The sequence below is a fragment of the Pelophylax lessonae genome (assembly GCF_965119305.1).
Source record: "Pelophylax lessonae genome assembly, chromosome: 12".
NCBI classification, from domain to species: domain Eukaryota; kingdom Metazoa; phylum Chordata; class Amphibia; order Anura; family Ranidae; genus Pelophylax; species Pelophylax lessonae.
The window spans coordinates 207,004,822-207,027,185 of NC_138779.1; the positions used below are offsets into that span (position 1 = coordinate 207,004,822).

General features: G+C 42.4%; 1 protein-coding gene across 1 annotated transcript in view; it reads right to left on the minus strand.

The window, feature by feature from the left end:
- Positions 1 to 7,907: 7,907 nt before the first annotated feature.
- LOC309567867 (phospholipase A2 inhibitor gamma subunit B-like) overlaps positions 7,908 to 22,364 on the minus strand; it is a gene marked incomplete at its 3' end in the record, with an annotated part of 90,286 nt that continues 75,829 nt past the window's right edge. Inside the window, exon 5 of the mRNA XM_082273372.1 lies at positions 7,908 to 8,074. Coding sequence (XP_082129498.1) covers positions 7,908 to 8,074 — 167 coding nt within the window. The remainder of the gene's footprint in view (positions 8,075 to 22,364) is intronic.

A 22,364-nucleotide genomic window follows, 5' to 3' on the forward strand; every position in this document is an offset into this window, starting at 1 on the left:
AGGCGTAACTAGAACCTTCAGGGCCCCAGTGCAAGAAACCATGAAGGGCCCCCGTACCCCTGGCCGGGGCCCTTCCCTTCAAGCCTGGGGCTCTTCCCACTGATTCTGGGGCCCTTTACTCTCGTTGCGGGGCCCTTTATTACGGTCCCACAGCCGGACCCTTTCACAAGTTCTGCAGTGGGCCCCCTTCCTGCCATCTTTGGGCCTCCCCTCGGTGGTGGAATGCCAGGGCCTGGTCGCAAGTGTGACCTTTGGATCCTGGAAGTTAACCTACTGGTGTCAGTAGTTTTTATTTTTTGGTATTTTAATTGTATTATTTTTTATCATTCTATTTTATTTTTTTACAATGTCACTGACTATGACTCTGTCCATTCAGAAAAGGAAGGAGCTGGTAAATTACATATTTACCGATCCCTTCCTGGTTCTCTATTGTGACACATCCCCTGCAGTAGCCGGGGAAGGGAGCACAGTCGGGGGGGGGCAGCACAGTAGGGGGGGAGGACCAGGGGAGCACACAGGGGCCCAGAGACAGCAGAACACATGTGAACTGGATAGAAGGAGTGGCGGGGGCAGCATACAGAGGAACCAATCTCCTCCATTTTCCTCCTGCAGCTACAGGAGGAAAAATTAGGACAGTGGTTTCTCTACATGCTGCCCCCTCCTATCCAGGTGTACAGGGGAGTCACACAGGCCCCTGGAGCATGGGGCCCGGTTGCAATTGCAACCCCTGCAACCCCTGTAGTTACGCCCCTGGCTTACCATGTATTGCTTATAAAGGTAAGGCCATTTCTTTTTTTTATTCCATTTGATATAGTTTGATTAACTCTGATATCGTTTTGTCCACCAAGGAGCATTCTAAAGCCCTTCAAACACTCTACTACAGTGTTTTAAGCCTTGATTAAGGGGGGTGTTCTTTGGTGTTCTCCAAAATGTGTTGGATGCTTCTTACCTTTGTGTTATAACCAAAGTAATAAAACATTTGACTTTTAGGACATTGGTATAGAAATCTCATTGGCTTGAATACATTTGGATTTCTCAGTCGGTGTGACCCTGGTTCCTTCATGGACCTCCCGGTTTGGTGTGCAGCTGCCTAATCCAAGTCAACCAGATGTTAAGATTGACTCATGTGACCAGGGGCTGACTGACAACTTTTGATCCAGGGGGCAAGTACAAACCAGAGGCCCATGGTGCAGTGCCCCGCCCCCCCTCCCACTCTCCCTTTTCCTGGCCTCCTCCTGACCCCCATTCCAGGCTGAAGCTCTGCTCCAGGTACTCTCTACTCACAGGCTGAAACCGGGTTCCTGACCTGGCCAGCAGGGGGTGGTTGGGGGGGGGGGAACTGGGACAGCTTGGTTGGGGCTCCAGTGGGGCAATGAACCTGCCTCTGCTCAGACACAGTTTACACCATCCATGCTGGGGGGGGGGGGGGGAGGGAGTCCTTCCCTTTGTCCTTTTCTTTAACCCGCACTCAGTAGGTCAGCAGTGGAGACTTTTTACTTTTCTTCCCCAGGAATCCTTTAGGCATGTCTGTGGCAGAAGCAGTGCAGCCTTTTTACGGGGCATCAGAGCGGCCCAGGGGGCAATTTCCCCCCTGCCCCCTAGCCCAGTCCTCCCCTGCATGTGACCATCTGAATGTGTGTGTCCAGCGTCTCCCTCTCATTTTCTTTCTGTTTTTTTATGGCTCATGCAGACATTCACTTATAAGAGTTTTGGTTGGAGAGAGCTTGGCACCAGTATTTTCTGCCTGGAAGCCATTAGGATTTGGTGCAGCTGTCTCTTGTACAGGATAAGGTGAGTGTATAGAGCTAAGGTTTGGCTAGTGCTGGGGGGTTATAGGGACCTTGCTCTACAATTCCGACCTGCTAATATACTAAAGACTCCTTCCCTTATGCCTAAGCACTAGATAAAAAAAAAAACTCTGGTAAAAAAAGCGGTAGTTAATATACTCATACTTACCCCAAACAGCAAGGGGTGACCTTACTATCCTTCCAATGAGATCCTGTCGATTAGCCTAAATCTTGAAAAATGGGACGCCAGTACAGTGCAGTAGCATCTTCTTATCTTTTGCAAAAGGAACTACTCAGCACTCCCTGATCTTGCTGAAAGAATGGTGGCATCACCCTTGTCTAGGTACTGCAAGCTGATTCCAGGGGTAAGTGAAGTTTTTTTATGAAAAAAAAAAAAAAACACAATCCCCGCAGGTTAGTTTTTTTTTTGCTTTCCTTTTATTCCAGATTTTGCCATAGGGGAGGGAGCCCATAGAAAACAAGAGGACCTTGACTTGGGAGCCCCACTTTAATTTCATGGTAATGTTAATGTTAGAAAGGAGGGTAGGGGAATTTTATGCCTCGTACACACGCAACGATTATCGGCCGACCGATCGGCCGTCTTTTGTCCAGCGTTGTTGTGTTTGTTGAAATGTGCTCTAGACTTGCACTGGACTTTTGTTGGCCAACAAAAAACAACTTCAGAAGTGATGTCATGTGATGGTTTACTTTCCGCGTGTTTTTTCTTCTATGAGCATGCCCAGTTTTGCTCATCATATTTTTGTCTGCCGAAATCTGTACTGACTGACGAACAATCGGCCGTTGTGGTGACAGCCAACACAAATTTTATAGCATGCACACCAGATTTTATTTGGCCTAAAAGTCGCAGTCGGTTGTCGGAAGCATCATACTAACAAGCCGAAAATCGGCCGATCGGACGTTGGCCGAAAATTCACGGCCAACAATCGTTGCGTGTGTACAAGGCATTAGTTTAATATGGAACTCCAGGCATTTAATCACTGAGAGTGGGGAGACTTATGGGCCATACACACTATAAGATGTTCTGAAGACTTTTTCCTTTAGACTTACCAAAACCATATAATATGAGGTCAAACCTAAACACTTTCAATTTGTATGCAATCCGGCAGGCCCTTGCACTACATAGAAAAGGTAAATCTAAAGGAAATCTAACCACAAAAGTTGGATAGTGTGTATCCAGCTTTAGGTTATGCTTCCTCCTGCTCTTCGCAGACTGATGAGATTGTCTCACTCTATGCAAACCAATTGACTGGAGCTCAAGAGCCGAATATTCCAGTTTAGGGCTCAATTTATAAGTTCATATAGGTGTAAAGGGCTCAGGCAGAATGTTATGGATTACATTCAAATTAAAGGTTAGGAAGAAAATAAGTATGCAGAGCTCATTTGGACATCCAAAATCCAGGGTATTATTATAAACTTGGTCTTCAATTTGTGACCAGAGTTGAGGTCCGGGCTTTGTGCAGGCCACCCAAGTTCCTCCATCCCAGACTGGTCAAACTATGTATTTATGGAACTGGCTTTGTACACAGGGAGGTACAGTCATGCTGGAACAGAAAGGGCCTTACCCAAACTGTTACCACAAGGTTGGAAGTGTAAAATTGATTAAAATGACCTTGTATGCTATGACATTAACATTAAAAAAACTGTGTACTATATACAGTATCTCACAGAAATGAATACACCCCTTACATTTTTGTAAATATTTTATTATATCTTTTCATGCTTCAACACTGAAGAAATGACACTTTGCTACAATGTAAAGTAGTGAGTGTACAGCTTGTATAACAGTGTAAATTTGCTGACCCCTCAAAAGAACTCAACACACAGCCATTAATGTCTTAACCCTTCACAACAAAAATGAGTACACCCCTAAGTGAAAATGTCCAAGTTGGGCCCAATTAGCCATTTTCCCTCCCCAGGGTCATGTGACTCGTTAGTGTTACAAGGTCTCAGGTGTGAATGGGGAGCAGGTGTGTTAAATTTGGTGTTATCACTCTCACTCTCTCATGCTGGTCACTGGAAGTTCAATATGGCACCTCATGGCAAAGAACTCTGAGGATCTGAAAAAAAGAATTGTTGCGCTACATACAAAATGACCTAGGCTATAGGAAGATTGCCAAGACCCTGAAACTGAGCTGCAGCACGGTGGTCAAGACCATACAGCTGTTAAACAGGAGAGGTTCCACTCAGAACAGGCCTCCCCATGGTTGACCAAAGAAGTTGAGTGCACATGCTCAGCATCATATCCAGAGGTTGTCTTTGGGAAATAGATGTATGAGTGCTGCCAGCATTGCTGCAGAGTATGAAGGGGTGGGGGGGTCAGCCTGTCAGTGCTCAAACCATATGCCGCACACTGCATCAAATTGGTCTGCTTGGCTGTCATCCCAGAAGGAAGCCTCTTCTAAAGATGATGCACAAGAAAGCCCGCAAACAGTTTGCTGAAGACAAGCTGACTAAGGACATGGATTACTGGAACCATGTCCTGTGGTCTGATGAGACCAAGATAAACTTATTTGGTTCAGATGGTGTCAAGCGTGTGTGGCGGCAACCAGGTGAGGAATACAAAGACAAGTTTGTCTTGCCTACAGTCAAGCATGGTGGTGGGAGTGTCATGGTCGGGGGCTGCATGAGTGCTGCCGGCACTGAGGAGCTACAGTTTATTGAGGGAACCATGAATGGCAACATGTACATACTGAAGCGGAGGATGATCCCCTCCATTCAGGGACTAGGCCACAGGGCAGCATGATAATGACCCTAAACACACTTCCATATAGACCACTGCCTTTCTAAAGAAGCTGAGGGTAAAGGTGATGGACTGGCCAAGCATGTCTCCAGACCGAAACCCTATTGAACATCTGTGGGGCATCCTCAAACGGAAGGTGGAGAAGTGCAAGGTCTCTAACATCCACCAGCTCCATGATGTCTTCATGGAGGAGTGGAAAATGACTCCAGTGGCAACCTCTGAAGCTCTGGTGAACTCCATGTCTAAGGGGGTTAAGGCAGTGCTGGAAAATAATGGTGGCCACACAAAATTTTGACACATTGGGCCCAATTTGAACATTTTCACTTAGGGGTGTATTCACTTTTGTTGCCAGCGGTTTAGACATTAATGGCTGTGTGTTGAGTTATTTTGAGGGGACAGCAAATTTACACTGTTATACAAGCTGTACACTCACTACTTTCCTTTGCAGCAAAGTGTCATTTCTTCAGTGTTGTCACATGAAAAGGTATAATAAAATATTTACAATATTATATATGTATGTATATGTATGTATACAGTATCTATATATATATCTATATATGTGTATATATATATATATATATATATATATATATATATATATATATATATATATATATATATATATGTGTGTGTGTGTATATGTATATATATATATATAATATCCTACATATATAGGCCAGCACCCTTCACTGTAAATACCTAAATACCTGAACTCAATTATTTGGAGAAATCTCTGCCTACACTAGGGCACAGTTCTCCAAACTACTGCCCTCAAGCTGTTAATTACATGTTCTATGACTGAGGCATCTGCCTCTGGGAGTCATGCTTGTGACTGTCGGAGTCTTGCATTGCCTCATGGGACTTGATGTTCCTCAAAAGTTGGAGGGCCGTAGTTTGGAGTCCCGTGTTCTAGGTCGTACAGTGTACATTTGAGCATGCTAACAATAACATATTTCTGTTCAGGTTTCCAAAACATTATTGTGAATGCAACATGATTGAGATCGCAAAACAACTTTGATTAGTTCTTTATTGAATTAAAAAAATGTGCAAAGAAGCAATTACATTTTATTTTCTACAAATAATCATGCTAAGTTTTCAGTGTTTTCCATAAGCTAAATATATATACAGCATCATCTTCAGAAATAACCTTTTGCACATAAAAAAAATAAAGCAAGCATTAGATAATTGGCTCGGGTCCTTCACACTGGATATACTAGAAAGGCATCATGTGATTGGTCACTTTTCAGACTGGACAAGTCATACTGAGCTGATCAATGTTCAGCCTGGATTGAGCTGATTTACACACTCTGGTATGTGGGTCAGGGGCGTAACTACAGGTGTTGCAGGGGTTGAAATTGCAACCGGGCCCTATGCTCCAGGGGGCCTGTGCGGCTTCCCTGATCACCTGGATAGGTTGGGCGGCGGGGGCAGCATGTAGAGAAATCACTGTCCTCCTCTTTCCTCCTGTAGCTGCAGGAGGAAAATGGAGGAGATTGGTTCCTCTGTATGCTGCCCCCCGCCACTCCTACTATACAGTTCACTTGTGTTCTGCTGTCTCTGGGCCCCTGTGTGCTCCCCTGGTGCCCCCCTTACTGCCGGCTGCTACAGGGGATGTGTCACAATAGAGAACCAGGAAGGGGTCGGTAAATATGTAATTTACCAGCTCCTTCCTTTTCTGAATGGACAGAGTCATAGTCAGTGACATTGTAAAAAAATAAGATAAAATGCTAAAAAAATAATAAAATTAAAATACCCAAAAATAAAAACTACTGACACCAGTGGGTGAACTTCCAGGATCGCAAAGATCACACTTGTGACTGGGCTCTGGCCTTCCACCACCGGGAGGCCCCAAGATGGCAGGAAGGGGGCCCACTGCAGAACTTGTGAAAGGGTCCCGTTGCAGGACTGTAATAAAGGGACCTGAAACGAGAGTAAAGGGCCCCAGGATCAGTGGGAAGAGTCCCAGGCTTAAAAGGAAGGGCCCCGGCCAGGAGTCCGGGGGGCCCTTCATGGTTTCTTGCACCGGGGCCCAGAAGGTTCTAGTTACGTCTCTGATGTAGGTAATACCAGTAATTATAGTATTCAGCATATGAATTTCACATTTATATTTTCTCAGTGTTGTCCCCCTGTTAAAAGACAAATAGTGGATTGGCAGGATTAACAGGTAATATGGAGACTAAAAAAATAAACTACTGCCCAATGGGCTCTAAGGTGACTTTTACGGAATTAACAGACCAGAAGAAAACATTATGTAGTTAAATCCTTCTTTGGAGGTCCATTGTTACTAGATGTGTCAGATGGGTAGTGCACCAAAGACTTGGACACCGGCTTCTGACTGCTCAAGTCTTGGTAAATTCCCTTTAATGAACAGAACACATCATTATAACTGTCCAGCTGTTAAAGGGGAAGCCCTAAACTGGTCTTACACAGGGGCCTCTTGGTGACTATCTACACTGATTCTCTGTATCTCCTTTTATTCAAAATAGCTTCCCAATTTTAGGAGGCATTTGAAATGTTTTTACATTCATTTGTGATTGTCATTGATTTTTTTTAAATAATTGGATGTACGTTTTCTTTACCTACTCTTTAATGGAATGTAAGACTCGGTTCACACTACGGCGATTCGACTTAGGGGGCGACCTATGAAGTCGCGTGCACCGCGACTTCGGCACGACTTACACGGACTTCAGAAAATGAATGTCTATGCATGTCGCTCCAGGTCCCCCCGAAGTAGTACAGGACCCTTTTTCTAAGTCGGAGCGACTTGTGTCGCTCCTATTAGAACCGTTCCTGTACTACACTATGGGACGCGACGGTGCGTGACTTGTCAGGCTGACCAAGTCGCCTGACAAGTCGGACTAGTGTGAATGGAGACTAAAGGTCACTACAATCAAGTAACATTAGACTTTAGTATAAGTGCTGCATCCAACCAAAAGTCTTCTTATGATAACCTATTTCGTGGCTTTGTATTAATTGTTTTCAATGTCTTGGCAAAGTCCTGGCAAAGTTTCACAAATATAATCTACCTACCCTCTATATCAGCCATTCTCAACCAGGGTTTTGTGGAACCCTAGGGTTCCTCCAGAGGTTTGTTGAGCTGTGGCTTATTGACCTCCCATTTGATGGTGCCTGCATAGTTCCAAAGCCAACACTACTTGGCAAAACCAGCAGCATGACCCAATTATCTTTTTGTGACATTCTAACCACCATCATAAGGATTGCATTCTTCCTAATGACCACCAATGTAAGTGGCATTTCCACATTCTAATTGGTTTTGGAAGGGGCTCATAAAGACTTAAAATTTATTTTAGGGGTTCCTCTGGGGGTGAAATGGTCAAGAAAGGCTGATTTTAATGTTGTCAGTGAAAAAAAAGGGAAAATATGGCCACCCAGACAAGGACATATGTATTGTGTCTCCATGATGTGCCGCTGTTTCGTACAATAACAGAAGATCCTCGAAAAGCCGCTTTACCTCCGGACTTCTTCATGCTCTCTGAAGCGCAACCAGCCACACTGATTGGGGATCCTGCAATAGAATGTACACAAGTTGGACATTAATGTCATCAGGGCTGCTGTTAGAACTCACGGGGCCCCGTACAGACTACCTGGCAGGGCCCCCCCAAGAAAATATTAAAAATATATTTAGCCAAAATTACAACAAAATCACTATTATCAGACACAAATATAACATAAATTGCATAATTCCTGCTAAATCTAAAAAAAAAAACTATGTTAAATAAAAAAGAAGATGAGATGAGAAAAATATACAGGCTGGGCAGTTGGAGCTCTGGGATCAGAGAGACAGAGAGAGAGAAACAAAGTTACAAATAAACTCCTGAGCAGAGATAAGTGCTGGGAGGGGGCCCACACAAGGGAGGGGGATTAGTGAGGGACGACTGTCTCTTTCTCAGCAGATAAAAGCTGATAGCAGGGAGAGGGACAGATCAGATTCAGGTGCTGGAGGAAGATTTCTGCATTTGTTGTCCATCACTAATCCCCCTCTCTGTGTGGGCCCCCCTGTGTGCTCGGGCCCCCTACAAGAGGGCTGATGGTCCCCCCCTATCAGCGGCCCTGAATGTCATTGGCAAAGCTAGAGGAGAAGCAAAGGCTGAATGTCTCCTAGACCATTACTTATAAGGCTGCCTTTTCTAATGTGAAGAAGGTATCACCAGCCAGAGTTGTATAAAGTACTCGAAACCCATACTTGAGTAAAAGTACAAGTGCTCGATCAAAAAGTGACTTGAGTAGAAGTACTAAAGTATTCAACATTTTTTGTACTTAAGTATTGCAAGTAGTTTTTTAAAAAATTTTGCTACTCAAGCACTGAAAGTAAAAGTACCAGTAGTTTTGAAAAAAAATTGCTACTCAAGTACTGAAAGTAAAAGTACAAGTACTGTGTTATGTAGTTATTAAAGAAAGAAGTCAAAAGTTTGAACATCATATTGTTTTTAATTATTTCAAATGCAGCTTTTATTTATACATACAGTAGCTTTTATTTTCGTATGCGCTGATAATACACATGTTTTGAGCTTCATGAAAGCTGCCATCTACTGTTCTGGCAGTGGTAATTTTTATAATTGTAATGAGTAACTATGCAGCACAAAAAAAAAAATATCGGAGTAGAAGTATTGAAATCATTGAAAAAATGTAGTAAAGTAAAAGTGGAAGTAGGAGAAAAAAATTCTACTCTAGGAAAGTACAGACACGGCCTTTCGTTACTTAAGTACAGTAGTGAAGTAGTTCTACTTAGTTACTATACATCTCTGTCACCAGCAAATGTAAAACAGTTACCCATAGTAGCCAATGGGTTTTTAGCTTTTAAATGCAGCATGTAACTGGCTGTTATAGGAATCTTCAAATAATTATTGTCCTCCAGATTGAATATTGACACCAAAATTATTGTTGATCACTTGACCCAATGCCAGAGCATTGGCCAGAGAAATCCAGCAGAGCTAGCTAATCAGGAGCTCTGCCTGAACCCTCATCCTTCCCATCCACATAATTATTTCTTGATCACATCAAGGAAGAAGAATTGCAAATCTCTCACAAGTAACTTATTATCAGTCATCTTTACCTTTTGACTCTATTATTTGGGTAGGAGAAGTACATATAACATTTAGGTGAAGGTATAGGTCTTCTTTACTCTGCGTAAAAAGACCTAGTGTCAGATGTATTTTTTTATATGATGTACATTCATACTAAGTAATGTGTAAAAAATGGACTTTAAAAGAAAGCTCTGAAGACGTCACCGGATGTGACGAAACGCGTCAGGTTGGACCGCATAACGTCACGACGCTGCCCTGAGTGGAACGCAAGCCGGAAGTAGCCCGTTGATACCGCAAGGAGGACGCGCAGCCCGCACCGCTGACCACCAGGGAGTGTTTTTACTTTGCGTTCATGTTCGGCACCCTATGTAAGGGTAATAAACGATATTATTGACTTTATTACACTATTTGGAGCTTTCTTTCTTCTCCTTCTCATAAACACTGGGTTGGTGTACCCCGGAGTCCAGAGGAGCTATACTAGTCCACAGGACCGTCCATAGGTGAACCTCTTTGGCCCAGGAGGCCACCAAAGCGTGAATGGTCTTAATGTCATATGGCATATGAGACCCACTGCATCCGGTAAGTGATCCAATTCTTTCATTCATTTGGGAGAAGGAATCGACACCGTAGCCAATTAAGTCACAGCATTTGCACCTTCCTATTGTGAAGAATCACTCTCACCAAGGACTATAATTTTTGAGCACAAGTCACTACCTTATATTGGACTGTTTTATCCTTTTGAATTGTAATATTACGTATACCACATTATTCATAGTTTTATATATATATCAATTGTTTTATATATATATTAATTTATGTCACAACCACTCATGCACTAAGGGATATAATTTGAGCACAAATCACCTTTCACTTATTATTGATTTTACTGTGGAATTGACATACTTTTTAATTCATTTTATTGAGTCATTCATGCAATTGGTTTATCATTATTGGGAATCTCCATACATATATTTTATTTAAATTACAGCTAGCAAGCGCTGTATGTGGCCTTTCTTTTAAAGTCCATTTTTTTACACTATATCCTTTTTTATACAGCAGCTGCTTTTATTCCCATTTAATAGTATTTATCTTATTTATTTATTTATATATCCACCTGGAACCCCATCTCTGGCACGTGGTATATACTTTGTTTATATTTTTTTCACATACTAAGTAATGTGCCAGTGTAACACTTTTAGGTATTTGCTATCGCTCATAGAGATAACATTGCTGCTCCTGACAGTGTCTTGATTTTGCAATGGACAGCACCAGCTTTGTTCAAGTATAAATCAGGGTCACCATCCAATTCCTGGGCAGAAATGTCAGCTCAGAGATGACTCAGTCATGTAAAATATGGTATCCGTAGCTGGCTGTGCTCACAAATGTCTGACGCAGATCAGCCCTTGCTGCAAGCTCTCATTTTGTGACTTGCTGCAATGTTGGAATGTTACAGTCTAATCACTTGGGGAGAGTAGATTGATGAAATACTTCCTTCTGCCTGCAGCAGGTAAATGACATTATGTCAGAAAACGTCACTCAACTGGAGGTCCAGGTCACTTTTTTGAAAATTGATACTGTAGCTATATACCAAGGGTCTCTAAACTTTCTAAACAAAGGGCCAGTTCACTATCCTTCAGACTTCAGGGGGGCTGGACTACGGCTAGTGGGAGTAGAAAATATATTGGCGTTCAGTGGGAGTAAACCAAGCCAAATGGTGTCAATGAGAGAAAAAGTGCCCTGTTGTTGGTGTCAATGGAATAGATTGTGCCCCATCGTTGGTGTCAATGGAAGGAATAGTGCCCCATCATTGGTGTCATTGGAAGGAATAGTGCCCCGTCGTTGGTCAATGGAAGGAATAGTGCCCCATCATTGGTGTCAATGGGAGGAATAGTGCCCCATAATTGATGCCAGTGGGAGGAATAGTGCCCCATAATTGGTGTCAGTGGGAGGAATAGTGCCCCATCATTGGTGTCAGTGGGAGGAATAGTGCCCCATAATTGGTGTCAGTGGGAGGAATAGTGCCCCATCATTGGTGTCAGTGGGAGGAATAGTGCCCATAATTGGTGTCAGTGGGAGGAACAATGCCCCATAATTGGTGTCAGTGGGAGGAACAATGCCCCATAATTGGTGTCAGTGGGAGGAATAGTGCCCCATCATTGGTGTGAGTGGGAGGAATAGTGCCCCATCATTGGTGTGAGTGGGAGGAATAGTGCCCCAAGGGCCAGATAAAGGCTAGCAAAGGGCCGGATCTGGCCCTTGGGCCGCAGTTTGGAGATGGCTGCTATATACTATGGCTGTCAGGAATTTTTGGAGACTTGCTAAAAGGCCCACTTAAAAAAAAATAAAAAATAATCAAAGTTTACCAGTGACAATACCTTGTTACTTTTATTTTTTATTATTTGTATCTATCAGCATGGGTTAACGATGATCAGGGCCATGCTGTTCATGAGGCCAAATGAGGCTGATAACCTAGGCATAGGGAACAGATCAACCTCGTCAAAGGTCAAAGATATAACCCATCAAGGTGCCACTATTGGGGGAAAATTATCTTCTGGTAACTGTATGTGGTTAATACCAGTAAGGTGTAAATAAAAAAAAAACTGCGCAACTGATGACGTCAGTGCGGACTGACGAAACGTGCGTCGGGAACGTGAGACCGTAAACTTCCAGGTTGGAGGAACGCAGGCGTGGAGCGGCGTTCCTTATCCCCTGCAACTGTAATATGATCTAAAGGCTTTTAACAATTGAATTTGAGTAAGTGCATTTTTATCAAATAAAAGTTTTATGATGAGAAATACTGCACCATGAGAGCCTATTCTTTCTCCCTATATACGGCTGGGTTTTGAAGCTTTCCATTGATGTGGCTACACACTCTCGCTGGTGAGAGAGTGGGATGTGCATGGTCGGATCAAGTGTGGATCAATTAAACATGTATGACCCCCTATAATCAAGGGGTCCAGTGGTTCTGGTAAGCTGTACCTATACATATCACTGGGTGAATGTATGGAGGTGGAGGGGTTTGAGATTCACTCCTATCAAGTCTGTGTTTTCCATCATTGGGCATTGCTTGTTTAACCCTCTTGATTGGGACACTAGAGACTTTGTTTTGCACGATTTATTTTTCATTTAATATTTATGATGTAGTGAACTGTTGAGCGCTACATTTTTCCAATTTCTTCAATACCAGTAAGCATAGTAAAAAGTATATAAAAAGTGCAGCGCTGAAAACAAATGATAACGTGAAAATGAATCACTCAAGTGTACAAATACATAATAAAGAAAAAGTGAACACAAAAATAAGTCCCAAGTGCAAATGGTGAAGTATATAATCCAGGGTAATGTGTGTGATCACAGTATACGCTGGATCCCAACACCAACAGGGAAAAATTGTATGCGCTCACCAGAAGAGCTGCACCTAAACTACCGTATAGTAAATGGGTCAACCGGGCTCATATGGTATAAGATGGGTCTCCAAAGCAGTGCTACACCCTCTGATGCTCCAGTATGCAATCGCAAGAAGAAGGAAGCTCCCGTTCAATTGATGACATAAAGGTATAAACCAAATGGAGCAGACATAGTGTAAATCCGCCTAAAAATGTATTGAACAAAACAAGGGAATACACTTACAGACATCTAGAGGTATGAACACATGTAATGGACACACAAATCTATGGCATGGTCCTGATGCGTTTCGTCATATATGACTTTATTAAAGGATATTGCCAGCCCAAAAAAAGTGAATGACTTGTATTTATATAAAATATTAAGTGTAAAACTTATGCCACCTGTTACAAGCTGCCAGGCATCGCTACGCCAGCCAAGATGGCGACGGCGTGCGGTCCAAGCCTCATTTCCACATAGACTGAATGACGCAACGTCACTTTCGGGATAAACCAGGAGTGAGGTGTAAGCCACGTCATTCGTAATGATAGTATTCAGCATATGAATTACATTTTCTATTTCACACTAGGGCCGTTCATAAGGCCAGTTGAGGCTTCCAACTTAAAGGCTGTGGGGATGGCACTGAGGACGAGGAGTGCCCACACAAGACACTCCAACCTCAAAGCATGTTCAACTCCCCAGGTCACACAGTTTCTTTGGCTGTGATAGTGCAGGAGGCTGCCTTCACCAAAACAACCAATGGGACGGTGCTGCCTGGCCACCAGTGTCCTAACAACCAATGACAATGTGCAGCCAGGACATCTGCGTTCTAGCAATTAAAGACCCTGTGTCCTGGCAACCAACAGCTGGCCAGCATAGATGGCCTGACCAACATAGATGGTATCCGCTCTCAATACTGCTGATATTTATCACTTCTAAATAAGTACATATAAAGCAAGCCTGGTAATTATACTATACAAAAGTCATATTAATTTCCCTGAAGTTCGACAATTATAAAGATGTATGCGTAACTAGTAAGAGGTAGTTAAATCTGATGCAATCCTGCCTCCTGTTCTTATGAAGTTGCTGAATCATAGCAGCTAAAAAACATATTTCCTAATTTGTTTGTTGTGAAACATAGCTTTGACTGGCGTTATTAGGACTGGCACAACAGTCAAAAACCTCTAAATTCTGTCTAGGTCAGTGACTCAAAGCGAGGAAGCCAAAGCATCAGTAATGAAAGCCTGCATGTTGCTCTCAAGACAGGTCTCCTTTAACCACTTAAGCCCTGGAAGATTTTACCCCCTTCCTGACCAGGGCCTATTTTGCGATTCGGCACTGCGTGACTTTAACGGACAATTGCGCGGTCGTGTGACGCTTTACCCAAATTAAATTTGCGTCCTTTTTTTCCCACAAACAGAGCTTTCTTTTGGTGGTATTTGATCACCTGTGCGATTTTTTGATCATGCGCTATAAACAAAAAAAAGCAACAATTTTGCAAAAATAACAATATTTTTTACATTTTTTTTATATGAAATTCCCCCCCAAAAAAATGTAAAAATCAAAATTTTTTAACATTTTTGGCCAATTTGTTTTCTGCTACATATGTTTGGTAAAAAAAATCACAATAAGCGTATTTTGATTGGTTTGCGCAAAAGTTATTGCGTTTACTAACTAAGGGAAAGATTTTTGTCATTTTTGTTGTTTTTTATTTAACGAGTAATGGCGGCGATCTGCAATTTTTTTTTCGGGACTGCGACATTGCGGCGGACAGATCGGACTCTTGACTGACATTTTTTACACTTTTGGGGGTACCAGTGACATTACTACAGTAATCAGTGCTATACATATGCACTGTTACTGTAAAAATGACACTTGCAGGGAAGGGGTTAATTTTATTGGAGAGGGAGGGGTTAATGTATGCCTGGTGCTTACTGACATGTGTGGGGGGAGGTGACTGAGTGACACAAGGACAGATCGCATGTTCAGCTATGCTGAATCCTGCAATCTGACCCTGTCTGTCACTTAGGAGATCCGCCTGCTCTGTTTACACAAGTGGGCGGATCTCCAAACTTGATTCCCCGACGATCGGGGAAGAGCGGCGGTGATCGCCGCCGCTCCTCCCCTGGCTCGACTCCCGCTGTGACTGAAAACAGCGGGAGCGAGCCTCCGGCGGCGCACAAGCTCCGCCTACAGGGGGAGGAGTCCAGTGACGTAGGTCTACGTCGCTGGACGGAATCGAGCCACTTTGCCGCAGTACAGTCAACGTGACTGGTCGGCAAGTGGTTAAGGCGGGTGTTCTTTGGTGTTCTCCAAAATGTGTTGGATGCTTCTTATCTTTGTGTTATAACCGAAGTAATAAAACATTTGACTTTTAGGACATTGGTTTACTAACTTTATTGAGACAGGAGGGGTTAAGTGTGTCCCTAGGGGCGTGATTCTAACTGTGATTGGATGTGGCTGTGGGTGTTATAGCAGGACCGTTAGATCAGTGCTTTTACACAGGGAAGATGACAGGCGGCTTTGTTTACATTAGCCGCCTGCCTTTCTCCCTTCACGGCGGACGATCGCGAGTGACCGGCGGACATCGGGTCCGCCGGTCACACGCGCGGACTTGCTAGGGAACAAGCCGGGGCGGGAGCACACCTCCGGGGGCGCGCACCCGCCCGCTATTGGCTCCCAGGCTAGTGACGTACCCATACGTCACTTTGCCTGGCCGGGGCTGACCGCCGCAGTATATGTACTTGCGGCGGTCGGCAACCGGTTAAGTGCTATAATAAAAATTAAATAGCTTGGTAATATTTTGTGGGAGGGCTGCAAAGCATACATTCGGGAATATTTCTCTGCACCGGAGCAAAATGTGGCTCTTATAGCTACAGTGGCTTGAAAAAGTAATTATACCCCATGAAATTTTCCACATTTTGTCATGTTACAACCAAAAATGTAAATGTATTTTATTGGCATTTTATGTGATAGACCAACACAAAGTGGCACATAATTGTGAAGAGGAAGGAAAATGATAAATGGTTTTCAACATTTTCAAAGTCAATACTTTGTAGAACCGCCTTTCCCTGCAATTATAGGTGCAAGTCTTTTAAGGGATGTCTCTACCAGCTGTGCATATCTAGAGAGGGACATTTTTGCCCATTCTTCTTTACAAAATAGCTCAAGCTCTGTCAGATTGGATGGCGAGCATCTGTGAACAGCAATTTTCAGGTCTTGCCACAGATTCTCGATTGGATTTAGGTCTGGACTTTGACTGGGCCATGCTAACACATGAATATGCTTTGATCTAAACCATTCCATTGTAGCTCTGGCTGTATGTTTAGGGTTGTTGTCCTGCTGGAAGGAGAACCTCCGCCCCAGTCAAGGTTTTCTTCTAAGAGTGCCCTGTATTTGGCTCCATCCATCTTCCCATCAACTCTGACCAGCTTCCCTGTCCCTGCTGAAGAAAAGCATCCCCACAACATGATGCTGCCACCACCATGTTTCACAGTGGGGATGGTGTGTTCAGGGTGATGTGCAGTGTTAGTTTTCCCCCACACATAGCGTTTTGGTCTTAGGCCAAAATGTTCAATTTTGGTCTCATCTGACCAGTTCACCTTCTTCCACATGTTTGCCGTGTCCCTCCACATGGCTTCTCACAAACTACAAAGAGGACTTCCTATGGCTTTCTTTCAACAATGGCTTTCTTCTTTCCACTCTTCCATAAAGGGCAGATTTGTGGAGAGCACCACTAATAGTTGTCCTGTGGACAGATACTCCAACCTGAGCTGTGGATCTCTGCAGCTCCTCCAGAGTTACCATGGGACTCTTGTCTGCTTTTCTGATGAATGCTCTCCTTGCCCAGCCCTTCAGTTTAGGTGGATGGCCATGTCTTGTGGTTTGCATTTGTGCCATACTCTTTCTATTTTTGGATGATGGATCGAACAGTGTCCATGAGATGTTCATAGCTTGGGATACTTTTTTATAACCTAACCCTGCTTTAAACTTTTCAACAACTTTATCCCTGACCTTTTTTGTGTATTCCTTCATCACGATGCTGTTTGTTCACGTAGGTTCTCTAACAAACCTCTGAGGGCTTCACAGAACAGCAGTATTTATACTGAGATTAAATTACACACAGGTAGACTCTATTTACTAATTAGGTGACTTTTGAAAGCAACTGGTTCCACTAGATTTTAGTTAGGGGTATCAGAGTAAAGGGGCTGAATATAAATGCACGCCACACTTTATAGATATTTACCGTTATTTGTAAAAATATTTGAAAAACATTTATCATTTTCCTTCCACTTCACAATTATGTGCAACATTGTGTTGTTCTATCACATAAATAAATAATGCCGCACAATTAGGGTCCATTCACACTAGCGCGACTTGTCAGGCCACTTGGTCGCCCGACAAGTCGCGGTCGGTCGCTCGCCATTGAGTAGTACAGGACCCGTTCTAATAGGAGCGACACAAGTCGCTCCGACTTAGAAAAAGGGCCCTGTACTACTTTGGGGTGACCTGGAGGCGACTTGCATTGACTTCAATTATATGAAGTCCGTCTAAGTCGCGCCGAGGTCGTGGTGCACACAGGTCGCCCCACAAAATCCAGTCGCGGCAGTGTGAATGGGCTCTTAAAGTGCTCCCAATACAGAAATAAATATAAATACCGTACATTAATAATAAATACTGGATAAATATTAAATAAATACATATAACTGCAAAAAGTGTATTAAATAAATATATATATGACATTTACCAAAAATATCAAGGTGCTAAGAACATGCAAACCAGTGATCAAATTTGTGAATAAATATACGTGACCGCTAAATTAATGTAATAAGTCAGAGTGTTTCAAAACCATCTGGTAAACAATATACACTCATAAAAAGTAACAAAGTGCTGAGAACGATCTCTTCCGTGATCGATTAAATGATACACTTCCCAGTGAAAATGTAATCAAATTAACAGTTCACTTCAAATGTGTCAAAAGTGTGTCCAAACGGGTCCTCCGTGGTGAGTCACGCCTTCACCTCAACACCCTATGTGATTGGGTCCTCACCTCAGCTCCCGTGCCCCAGCAATTAAGCTCGGTCTCACAGCGCAGTGCACCCTTTTAGGACCACCCTTCTCGGGGCCAGAGACAGTTGATCAATCCCCTCAGCTGAGGGTCCTATTCTGAATGGACTCCTCTCATAGCGATAACCATAAAAAAGAAGGAAATCCAGTAGTGTTACATACATAGTTACATAGTAGTTGAGGTTGAATAAGGACAATAGTCCATCCAGTTCAACCTGTGTAGGTGTGTGTGGCTGTAATCATCTCACATACCCCTGAATGTTATGATCCTTGAGATGTACATCCAAGAGTCTTTTAAAAATAGCCATACTCCCCGCAGTTACTACCATTTGTGGTAGAGAATTCCATAATCTTGCAGCCCCAACAGTAAAGAACCCCCTGCGCAGCCTAAGGTTAAATCTCTTCTCCTTTAATTGCATTGTGTGGCCACGTGTCCTCATGCATTCGTTGCGACTGAATAGTTTTTTTTCTATGCTGAGATCACCATAGAGGTACTTGTATATAGCTATCATGTCCCCTCTCAGGCGTCTCCTTTACAGGGAGAATAAATCAAGTGCTTGTAAGCCCTCTTCTAAATTAAGGTCCTCCAATCCCCTAATTAGTTTAGTTGCCCTTCTCTGGACTCTCTCCAGCTCCAGCACATCCCTCCTGAGGACTGGCAACCAGAACTGGACAGAATACTCCAGATGTGGTCGGACCAGTGATTTATAAAGTGGTATAGTACTTATATCTTTTTTAAAAACATCAATTTATTCAAATAAAATGTACTCACACTCTCCAGGTGCTAGAATGCACCAGACATAAAAAGCCTTTAACAATGGTAAGTGATCTGTGATGGCAACGGGGTAGGAGTTCTACCCAATCACATTTTCACTGGGAAGTGTATCATTTAATCGATCACGAAATAGATCGTTCTCAGCACTTTGTCACTTTTTATGAATGTATATTGTTTACCAGATGGTTTTGAAACACCTAGACTTATTACATTAATTTAGTGGACACCTATATTTATTCACTAATTTGGTCACTGGTTTGCATGTTCTTAGCACCTTGATATTTTTTGTAAATGTAATATATATTTATTTAATACACTTTTTGTAGTTATATGTATTTATTATTTATCCAGTAGTTATTATTAATTAATTTATATTTATTTCTGTATTGGGAGCACTTTAATTGCGCTGCATTATTTATTTATTTATTCTACCTTACTGCAGTTTTGAAATAGTGCCTTACCCTGTTTGCTCGCAGGAACGCCTTTATTTTGGTCTATCACAAGAACATCCCAATAAAATACATTTACGTCTTTGGTTGTAACATGACAAAATGTGGAAAATTTCAAGGGGTATGAATACTTTTTCAAGGCACTGTATGTACAGCCAATCAACTGGCTGAAAGCCATGACTGCATAAGTATAAAAATCCCATCATTTATAACCCTCTTTGGGACCAATGTGCAAGTGGCCTAGGAGCGCTTAACTCTTAAACTGGAACTACCTTTTTAAGAAATATTTTCCCATTCCAATATTTGCAGATCAGTGGTTTCTTTGGTAAAAGCTGAATTCTGTAATATTAAAACATCATGAAAAATATTTTTAATACAAGTACCTAAAATTGACGTGGTATCACAGCTTAGTGTACGTTATCTGCACAATTCTACGGAAGCATGGGCATCCTCAGGAGTTACGCCATCATGGCCAATAAAAGATGCCGAAGACTCCAAACATGGAAAAAGATTGGGCAAAGATGGAGGTGCCGACAACAGAGTAATGGGATGGAGGGACTATGATAGTTGCATCACTAAGAAAGGGTCCTTTCGTAGATAAGTCTCCCATAATGTGCAAATTTCCCCAGCACTCATTCACATTATAGCACAAGCTCCCGGGGATTGAACATATCGAAGAAGTGTAGATGTACTTTAGGAACTTAAATTCCACTTTAAGTAGAGCTTTTTGTTGCATGAGGCTAATGATCATTTATAAAAACAATGATCTACTAGGCTGTCGCCAGTCAAGTATTTTAAAAGATTAGGAGTTTTACCTGCTTAAATAGCGCATGGGAACAAAAATCTCACAATTCAAGAACTTAAAGCTGTTCCCATCCCATGGAAGATATATTGCAATTTCTTTTTTCAATCGGAACAGGCTTGCTTTAGTGGGAAAGTAAAATACAGCATCTGGTGGTGTAATTATTGTTTTGTTCTAACCTGTCCATTGTGGTATAATAATAGTTATCTTGAGACTTTAGCCACAATGGAGCTGCTATTGCCATTAGCTGAACGTGCAAGTTCTCTATATAATGGAAGTATTCTGCTTATAGTAAATGGCTCCATTATATCCCGCTGTTCTCAATGTTTTACATTACTTAAAGTATTGTTATGTACACATAGTGCTTGATGTTAAATTATGCTTTGACATTTAGAGGTTATTGCAACACACATAAAGGAAAATTGAACATTGCAATCCCTCTGGTATGAGATCCTGGACAAGATTTACTTTGATAACTGGATAACAGATCCACCATTTTTAAAAAAAATCCTAATTCTTTAACCACTTCCGCACCAGCCGCCGCTGTTGTACGGCGGCAGGATGGTGCTCCCAGGCAAAGCGTCGTACATGTATGGCGCTCGCCTGGGCAGAGCTAGGGGGGCGATCACGCGCCTCCAGAGGCGTACTCCCGTCCCCCGCTCGTCAGCCGGGGAGCCAGCGCATGTGACCGGCGACTCCGATGGCCGCCGGCCACTCGCAATCTCCCGCAGCAGTGAGAGAAGGACAGATGGCTAATGTAAACACAGCCATATGTCATTCTCCCTGAAGTAATCACAGAGGCTATGTGATCCTGCTATATAGGATCGCATGTCTCTGTGATTACTTCACAAGCCACACCCCCTGACAGTTAGAATCACGCCCCTAGGGACACATTTAACCCCTTGATAATCCAGTACAGTTAACCCCTTCCCTGCCAGTGTCATTTTTACAGTAGCAGTGCATATTTTTAGCACTGATTACTGCAGTAATGTCATTGGTACCCCCAAAAGTGTTGAAAATGTCAGTTAGGGGTCCGATCTGTCTGCCGCAATGTCGCAGTCCTGCAAAAAAAATTGTGGATCGCCGCCATAACTAGTAAAAAAAAACAAAACAAAACAATAAAAATTACATAAAACTTTCCCGTAGTTAGTAAACGCAATAACTTTTGCCTTTTGCGCAAATCAATCAAAATATGCTTATTACGATTTAGCAAAAAACTAATTGGCCTAAAATGTTAAAAAAAATTTGATTTTTACATTTTTTTTGAGAATTTTATATAAAAAAAAATGTAAATCATATTGTTATTTTTTCAAAATTGTCGCTCTTTTTTTGTTTGTAGCACAAAAAATAAAAATCACACAGGTGATCAAATACCACCAAAAGAAAGCTCTGTTTGTGGGAAAAAAAGAACGTCAATTTCGTTTGGGTACAGTGTCGCATGACCGCACAATTGTCCGTTAAAGTCACGCAGTGCCGAATCGCAAAATAGGGCCTGGTCATTGAACAGCCAAATCCTCCGGTCTGAAAGTGGTTAAGAAAAACTAAGGTGCTAAATTTGGTTGGTATATCATAGGAAGTCACTATGTGCCTGTCACTATGTGCCTTACATAACGACTGTAAGTAAATACACTATATAGTCAACAGTTTTTGGGCACCTGGTCATCACACCTAGATGAGTTTTTGGACATCCCATTCTAAAACTATAGGCATTAATTTGAAGTTAGCCCCCAACATTGTGGCTATAAGAGTCACCGCTCTTCTAAGAATAGGAAGGCTTTTAAAATACGATTTGAGTATGTCTGTGGAATTTGTGCCCATTTGAATAAAATAGCATTTGTGAGGTCAGGCTCTGATGACGTGACTGAAGACCTACAATAGTTAAAAAGGTTTGATGCTGCCAGTAACACACCTCCATCCCTAAATATACATACAAAGGACGGAGATAGCCCTGGGATTTTGAATGAGGTGGACCCAAAATTCCATTGGATGTAAAATAAATGTATTGGTTATTTTATTGAGAGTGATTGAAGATCTAAATCATCCATTTTATCCCAAAGGTGTCCAGTAGGGTTGAGGTCAGGGCTCTGTACAGGACACTCCAATTCCTCTGCACACAATTTGTCAAACTATGTCTTTATGGAGTTGTTGGATGAGAAGACCTGGCTTGTTCCAATTCTTCCCAAACGTGTTTCATAGAGTTGAGGTCAGGGCTCCCCACCAAACTGAATAAACCACGTATTTATGAAGATGTTAGATGAGAAAAACTTGCTTGTTTCAATTCATCCCAAAGGTGTAAA